Source organism: Vitis riparia, chromosome 9, assembly GCF_004353265.1.
Source record: "Vitis riparia cultivar Riparia Gloire de Montpellier isolate 1030 chromosome 9, EGFV_Vit.rip_1.0, whole genome shotgun sequence".
Taxonomy (NCBI): domain Eukaryota; kingdom Viridiplantae; phylum Streptophyta; class Magnoliopsida; order Vitales; family Vitaceae; genus Vitis; species Vitis riparia.
Genome location: NC_048439.1, coordinates 3038448 through 3047312, shown reverse-complemented (window position 1 = coordinate 3047312; position 8865 = coordinate 3038448). Strand labels below are relative to the sequence as shown.

Genomic DNA, 8865 nt, shown 5'->3' with positions numbered 1-8865 from the left:
GATATAAAAAAAGGCCCTTAAAATTATTTTTAGAATTTTTTGTATTTTTAACGATTGAGAAAAATAAATAGATTTTTTGAAATAAAAAACTCGCGCAAAATCGAAATATAACATAGTAAAAGGACTTAAGTGCAAAACGCCCGCGAAAAGAAGGACGTTATCCTCAGAGGATAAAAGAGTCCATCCAGGACGAACCGGCACGACACGCAGGCTAATCTGTAATTAACCCAAAAACCAAGCCCAACATTAGATCTCCTTCTCCTCGTAGGCTCGTATAAATATATCTTCCCTCTCTCCGAGACCTTACAGCGCATTTTTTAGATTTACATGTGATCGTCTTCACTCGTTTTCCCTTCACACCGAGTAAGCTTATTCTTCTCTCGAGTCACGCGGCGGCGACTCGTCATGACTCGTCGCTGCTCACACTGCAGCACCAACGGACACAACTCCCGCACCTGCCCCTCCCGCGGTGGCGGCGCAGTCGCCGGCGGTATCGGCGGAGTGAAGTTGTTCGGAGTTCGGCTCACAGATGGCTCCATCATCAAGAAGAGCGCAAGTATGGGTAGCCTCTCCTCCGCTCACTACCACTCCTCCTCCTCCGCCGCGGCTTCGCCGAACCCTAGCTCGCCGTCCTCCGACCCCCTCCGCGACGCGATTCACGAGCCCGACGGCTACTTATCGGACGATCCTGGCCAGGCCACTTGCTCTTCCAATCGCCGTGGTGAACGGAAGAAAGGTAATTCCATTAAAAAAAGAAAAAAACACACACACACACATCAACAAATTAGAAGCCTCTCGTTTTTGTTTTTGTTTTTTGTTTTTTTTTGTTTTTGTTTTTGGTTTGTATTCTGATTTATTTGATTTTTTGGAAATTAAATAAGATTTGATTTTTTTTTTTAATTTTTTGGTGGTGTTGGAAATGTTGATCTCTTTTGCTTCATGTGATGTGATTTTGGATAAGGTCTTGGATTTGGTCGTTGATAATGATGTGATTATTTTGGTTAATAAGCATTTATTATTTGTTGTGTTTATTTATTTTTAATTTACTAAAATTTAAGGAAATTACAAAATTTTAAAAAATAAAAATTCTTGTACTTCAAAAAATAAAATAAAAAAATAAAAAATTGTGGATGAGAACTTTTTCTATTTTTAAGGATTTTTCTAATTTTGGAAAAAAATTCTGTGCATGAACCAGACACACCAAAATATTTAGCTCCTTAGGGTTTTCTCGATGAATTTTTTTTTTTTAAATTTTATTTTTTCCTTTTTTCGGATCATGGTTTTTATTCATGTTGCAGGAAAAGTCACGCGCTTTGGGCATATGAGGTACATCCAATATTTTTTCTTTTTTAAAAAACAGAGGTTTTTTTGGCTAAAGAATTCAACTCGTATGCATTCGTGCTATTTTGGGTGTATTGGTTGGTTCATCACCCTCTTTTTTTTTCTTTTTTTTTTAAATTTTATAATTTGACTCGGTCTTCGTTAATTTTCTTTTTCTATATTTTTTTTAATAATTCTTATTTATTGAATTATATTTTCAGGTCAATGTTTGTTTTGGATCTTATTTTTATCATTTTTTCCCTTGAATTCTTTCTTTATTTTTGTCATAAGATTTAACTGACTTACAAAATTATTACTGTCAATTCATGACTTTTTTGATTCAATTTTATGTGTGATGTAAGCTAAATATTGGAGTGAAAACATCACATAGTTTATTGATGTGTGAACTTAACTATATGTTGGAATCATAAGTCTTGCCAAGTGAATGTTGTTTTTTTGTGATCACTGTTGTTGTCGGGTAGTATTTAATCATTCATTTTTGCGATGGTGGAACCCTTTTGTCAAAGTATTGTGTATGATATGATAGTTCTCTGTTTACCCTTGATTCATATGGCACCCATAATTGGGGATGCTTGATTGATGAATGTGTAAATGAAGAGGTTATTCAAGTTTAGGAACCATTGATGGAAAGGTGAAGTTGAATATTTTTTGTTTACGGTGCATCTTCAGGTCACTGGGTTCCTTTGCCATCATATAACATATATTTTCTTGCTATCTTTAAAGAAAAATTATCATTGATATGTTGGAGGGGGTAACAGAAGGCATGATGAGGAGCAGCTGATTAATCGTCATATTGGTAATGGCTGCGGTAGTGGAAATGGTACTTTGGGGCAAGTGCTGGTGCTGGTGACTTTTGGTGGCGGCATTGTTGTTGTTAGCAGGTGGGGGTGGTCGTATTGGGTGCTGGCAGTGGGAGTGGCATTGAAGAAGTTTCATAAGTTTAAAAGCTTATCCGTTTTAGTTAGTTCTTACTAAATTTGTTGCTATGATAATTTTTTATCTAGTAGATTATAAAGGGTAACCTCTTATTAATACTGAAAGCATGATTCAGCCAGGCTTGAGTAGTTTTTGCATATTTCTACTGCCATCTCTAGATATTACATCTTATTGTTTCTACCTACTTGAGTTCTCATCATTTACTGCCATAAGCTCTATGTAGGGCTGTGTGGAGTTAACGGTATAAATGTGTTAAACCACAGTGGTGATATGGGGGAAATAGGGTTTAAAATGTTGAATAAGCTTGGGCGGTTAGTATTTTACTTCAGGTTCATGAGTAGGTGCTGCAGTGTGTCACCAAGATTATGTTCCCTTGTTGAAGATATACAGGAGAAACGCTAGTCCTTCTCTTTGTGATTGAAGTTTGCTTCAAACTGCATCACTTTCCACATCTAGATTGTTGCGATTGTATCAATTTCATGAAAATGTATTTACTTCACCATTGAATTCATATGCTGATACAGATCCCAACAAGATCATTCTGCCAAATAGAAGGTACATTTTGGGTTTAGGTCTTTGTGGTCCAATGTGATCTCGGTCAGCTATCTTTGTATGTTTTCCATGATGATTGATTTTGATTTATTCGATTAAGGTTTCCTAACAAGTTTCTCTTTTGGATCTTCACCTTTCAAATACTTTAAGATTTGAGGATTGGGATAACTAGGGCACTGTTTGGTTAGCATTTTGAAACTACTTCTCTTGGGTCCAAGTGATTTTTGCTTTCAAAAGCAATGGCTGTACTAGCAAAATGTTGACAAACAATGATGGGTAGTTCATTACCTTAGCAGTAATTGACTTGTTATATTGTAAATTTGTTGTTTTGATGGAGCCTCAAGGGATCTCAAATGCTTATACTGAATTAGAGGTTACCTTATCAATTTGTTTCTGATTCTTTTCAATAATCATTCCAGTTTTCAACTTGTTTTTACTGGGATTTGGTTTTCAGGTGTACCTTGGACAGAAGAGGAGCACCGGCTATTCTTATTTGGTCTCCAGAGGTTGGGTAAAGGAGACTGGCGTGGGATATCACGTAACTATGTCATTTCAAGAACTCCTACCCAGGTAGCAAGTCATGCCCAGAAGTATTTCATTCGGCAGAGTAATGCTACCCGAAGAAAGAGGCGTTCCAGCCTTTTTGATATGGTTCCAGACATGGTTTGTCTTGCTTCTTTATAGGTTTGCCTGTTCCATGCACTCATGCACATAAGCGCACACACATATATTGTCTCCCCTCTGGTGTTCACCTTTTTAATTTGCCATTCACATTAGCCAACATCATCAGATAGAGGATTAGGCATATTTTTGTAGAAAGAAAAACAGATGATTAGTATGATATTGCTGAAAGGAGGGTAACTCTTTCTATTCTGCAATGCCATGTGGTCAAACTGGTGATTCCTCCATTATGACAATTACTTTTTGTACATCATCCGGGCACAACAGGTTACATCAGTCTTGGTTTGTTGAATGAGTAGGTTTCATGGAACGACCTTCCACCGATTCTGTTGTTTTGATTATTTGTTGCCTGTTTGTCAGGTCACAGATACACCTCCTGTGCCAGAAGAACAGTTCTTGGTCCCGACTTCTCAGACTGGAGAAACTGACAATGCAAGCTCAGTACCCTCTCTAAATCTCTCACTTAACATGGAATTCGAACCCATGGAAACAATTTCCCAAGAGACGGTTAAAGAAGCTGAAGAAACTGTGATACCACGTAGTGAACTCCCACCAGTGGTTCCTGCATTCTTCCCAGGTTATCTACCCGTCCCATTTCCATTTTGGCCACCAAATGCAGCTCCAGCCGAGGAAGAGAAGGAATCCGAGTCATCTCATCAAGTCCTCAAGCCAATTCCAGTCCTTCCCAAGGAACCTGTCAATGTAGATGAACTTGTGGGCATGTCTCAGCTCAGTCTTGGAGAGATCAACAATGGCCATATAGATTCCTCACCGCTCTCCCTAAAATTACTAGGGGCACCATCAAGGCAGTCGGCATTCCACACAAACACTTCAGTGGGTGGATCGGAATTAGGCAAGGGCAAGAACAGTGTAGTCCAAGCAGTTTGAAGTGGGAAGAAGGGGGAGTTCTTTCCTTGTGCGAAATTTTCATTTTGTATTATAGTTCTTTTAAGGCCATTATCTTGTTTTGTTTAACCTTTCTCTAATAGTATGAAGTGGTATTGCCCTTGTGTAACAGGTTAGGTTAATTTTGTTGGAAATATGTATTCTTTCTACATGTAAACAGCAGGTAGAGGTTCAAATCATTGGATTAATTTAGCTATAGCATGCGTTAGCTGTGTGCCCAATGCCCATCAACTCTGAATTGGTGAGACGATGCGGATGTGTGATGTGAGTCACTTGGAAAGAAACATCACATGGTCGAGGAAAATGATAAGGTACGGAATTGGTATCTATCAAACTCGAACAGCTGGATGAAATTTGTGAGTATGTTCGGTCATATTCCTGTGTTGTCGCGAACACGAGTTCATCTATGTTCTCACGATCATGGGTTTGTCCGTGCTCGTTCAAGACCCCTGGAGAGAAGGATGAGTTATCATCAGTAACACTGGGTCGATCAATGAATGAGGTAAATGAGATATAAAGGTAAATGAGACTCGAGGGTATATTTGTCCTTTTTCCTAGCACATGAGGAAGGACGGAAAATATACCATGGATTTAGCTAGTAAGCAATACAGTGGAATGGAGTATACAAAACTTGGTCATATGTTTGGCACCAAGCTAACCATGTCTGACTTTATGCTAATTGTGGATAATAAGACATCATAGACCTTTATTTTCATTTGAAAGAAACATAAACCCTCTTTCAAAGCATGTTCACAATTTTTAATTTTTAAATTTTTTATTTTTTTATTTTTATTTTTTTGAAATGTTGAAAACAAGGAAAAAAAAGTCATTATTACATAAAAAAACATTAGTATTATAAATACAAAAAATGTAAATTTACACTAAATATGATAAATATATTTGATTTGTATAAATATTCTATTTTATTTATTAGACTGAATATATATATTAGAAATAAATTAAAAAGTGAAATTATTGGAAATTTTGAACAAGAGGGCATGTCAATGATGTATAAGGAAGATTTACTTTTGGCTTAAGGTCTTAGCATTAAAATTAGTGTATAATGAAAACTATGAACTTTTTATGGCTACTTTAAAAAAAAAATATTTTGAATGTTTATTATTGATTTTTTTATAATAAATTCATTGGATTATTATAAAACTTAATTTCAATCCATAAAGTAATAATATTTTGTATGTTTAGGATTGATTTCAATAATAAATTTGGTGGGTGTTAGATAAATCAACTTAATAACTTAAAATGACTTAATAATTTAATTTAAATCATTGAATAAATTAAGCATGTTTTGTAAGATAACTTAATATTATGATGTAAAGTAAAAAATAATTTTAAATAATAAGTAAAAATAATTAACTTATTTTTAAATTCACATTTTCATTTTACTTTTTTACCTCAATTTATCATTGTTATCTTTACTGTTTTCTTTGCTACTTCACGATTTTTTTTGCTACTTCACGACCTTCACTCTTTTATCCTAATTATAATTTATGAAGATAAATATATTACTTTGATAATTTATAATATATTTTAAATTACTTTTATCAATCGATCTTAATGCTTAAGTAAGAATTAAGTAATAGATTTTAAGTCAACAACTTAAATATAATTTAATTTAAATTCAAGTTCAGTCATTGGATAATAAATATTAAGTTTTATCAAACAACTCCTTAATGTAAAAATTAATTTTAATAACTAAAGTAGAAAATAAAAGTAATAAAAAGAAAGGGTATAATAAAAATAAGAAAATATAAAGGAGTTGAAAATAAAGGAAATAAGGTGAAGAGAAAATTTATTTTTAATAAGGCAGAAAAAAATGGTAAAGACCTAAAGTTTAAACAACGGTTAATTTGAAAAATTATAGAAAATAAATTTAAATCTTATCTATATAATTTTACAAACTTTTTCCTGATGTAAGATATCATACTTAAAATGTACAAATACCGACCATAAACTCGAAAATAGATGACTCAAATAATGATAAAGGGTTTGTCCGATCATTATTACACACCAATTAATTTTCATTTGAGAAATAAACATCATCCAAGGGTTTTAAAATGAGATGGTTGAAGGGCAATCCAAGAAAGTGTCCGTGCCATTGATGTATGACCCTGCAAATTAATGGACAAACAACCAAGAAAGTGGAGGATGGAAAGCAAGGAAAAACGGGGAACAGAAACAAAAGGTGTCTGTTTGGCAGCTATGAAAATTAATGAGAGGGTGAAAAACAAATTAGGTCAAGGTCGTCGCCTTCTTAGCAGAAGAAAACAAATGATGACGACTCCAGATTCGGAACCCACCCAAAAATGCAAATGAAGAAGATGACCCAGAGCCCACATTGCTTCAAAATTAAACCCACCTAGAGAAGAAACTAAGAAAAAATAGAAGGAAAAACTTGGCTCGACGGCTGACATGATTTACCACCTCTAGTATAAAGTACATTCACTGTGGAGCACTGAAACGACGTCGTTTGAATTCAAGAAGAAACAATGTTTCAAAACCTCGACGTCCCAGTTTCCCAGCACACATTAAAGCAACGTGAAGAGGAAGCATCAATACGACGTCGTTGTATCGGAACTGAAGGGCATCAGCGTCTTCGTTTCCCTGCGTTTAGAAAAGCGGCTTCAACACGCCGTCATTTTCCTGATTGGGGAAGAATTGACAGAAATGGAGTAAAGTGAATCCCGACACGACGCCGTTTCATATGGATGTGCAAAAGCGAAGGAAAAACCAGAGAAAAAACTCTGGCGGGCTGACGGAATTGGAAACGTCTCAGTACAACGCCGGTTCAGTCGGTGCAGAAACGACGACAACCGAGATAAAAAGGAAACGACAAAAGTTTCTTGGGGCTAAAATGGGGAGTGATTATAATTGAACGACGTCATTTCGAGCCCCACGCCGAAATATACAAACACCCTCGAAACAACATTCAAATTCCATTTCGGAGTTACCCACTAAGAGCCACATTAATTTTATGGGCATTAATTAACGTTAAAAAAAATTTATTTTCTAAAATTAATGTACCATTTGTTGCCACCAGGGACTGCATATACTTACTTGTTTTGGTATTTTTGCATTCACTGCTTGATTTGGAATTGATACATAAATGATATGTAGGTTTTTTTTTTTGGGTTCAAATGAAGATCACAACTGTACAGAAAAAACCCGATCCTAGCCCTTCATTAGTGGGGCCCTTTTACTCCAGTGTGCCACGTAAGGTGATGCAAGGGTGGTGTACCACCAGCCGAGCTCTATAGGTGGCAGGCGTCTGTTGAAGGGGAGGGGCTGAGTTGAGGTGTAGAAGGTTGTGATGTGGCAGTGATCGTGTGCGGGTGGGGTGCATGGGGTGTACGGTGGAGGACGAACGAGGAGATGCCACGTTGGCAACCGGTGTAAGAGTTGGGGGGTGGAGTGAGACGGTGCCGTTTTGGGGGGTTTTGACGTAGGAGTAACACATGGCCATGCACGTAGAAGGGGTTTGCCACTAAGGGCATTTGCTTGCTCGGAACTTTCCACGCGTTGGCACAAACCCTACCTCATAGACTCCTCTCTCCACTCTTTTATCTCCGCCGTTTCTCAAATCTTCAATACCTCTTCTCTTCTTTGTCTCTTGCGCTCTCCATCTCCAATTGCAATGGCACACCCCTTTGAAGCTCACCACATCCTCAACCTCCGCGCTCCCTGTGATTCCATCTGTCCGCCCAACGTATCCGGCAAAAGGCCAGCAAGTTCATTTAGCCAGAATGGGAATTCCAACTCCAGAAATGGCGAAGCTCCCATCCCAGTGTGCCCCAATTCCTCCCTCGCCGCCGGTGGTACCGGAGTACCAACCTGTGTGGGGAAAGATAACAAAAAGGTGTCTTGGGGACGAAGCTCGGACGTGGGAAAACGGTCGGGAATGGAGGATAGTTTAGCCATTGTCCCTGGGTTTATGTCACTGTCTTGCAAGCAGGTCGGTGGATGCACCGCGCCGGAGTGCACTTACGCCGCTGAGGACTCGCCAGTGCACTTCTTTGGCCTCTACGATGGCCATGGAGGCCCTCAGGTAATTATTTTGTCAATTCCATTTGTGGCTGCCGCTTTTTTTTTTCCCTCCTTCGGCTTCTGATTGTGTACTGTCTGGGTTTTAATGATGATGATTTTGATAGTTCATAGTAGTGATAGTACTTGCATCTCAGCACGGCTGTTTCAAAAGCGGTGCTAGTACCATTTCTGTGATTTATCCCTTTCAGTGAAAACACTTTTCAAAAATAAAAAATAAAAACGAAAAAATAAAAATAAATTGTAAGCTGGCTTTCGTTTTCTGACTTCAAACAAAAATTTTCTTCAATTTCTGTATCAATTTTTTTTAACAGAAAAAAAAAATTCAAAAAAAATTATATCACTTCCCGCTATGAGAGAACAAATCTACGGCGGCTGACTCAAATATGT

The 8865-nt window shown here is 37.2% G+C and overlaps 1 protein-coding gene across 1 annotated transcript; it reads left to right on the top strand.

The window, feature by feature from the left end:
* The first annotated feature begins 309 nt into the window (after positions 1-309).
* Positions 310-4614, top strand: LOC117922104 (transcription factor MYBS3). The gene is made up of 3 exons (XM_034840125.1): positions 310-736; positions 3284-3492; positions 3871-4614. Exons 1-3 carry the CDS (start codon positions 406-408, stop codon positions 4396-4398), a joined length of 1068 nt encoding a protein of 355 aa, XP_034696016.1. The 5' UTR covers positions 310-405; the 3' UTR covers positions 4399-4614.
* Positions 4615-8865: the final 4251 nt, after the last annotated feature.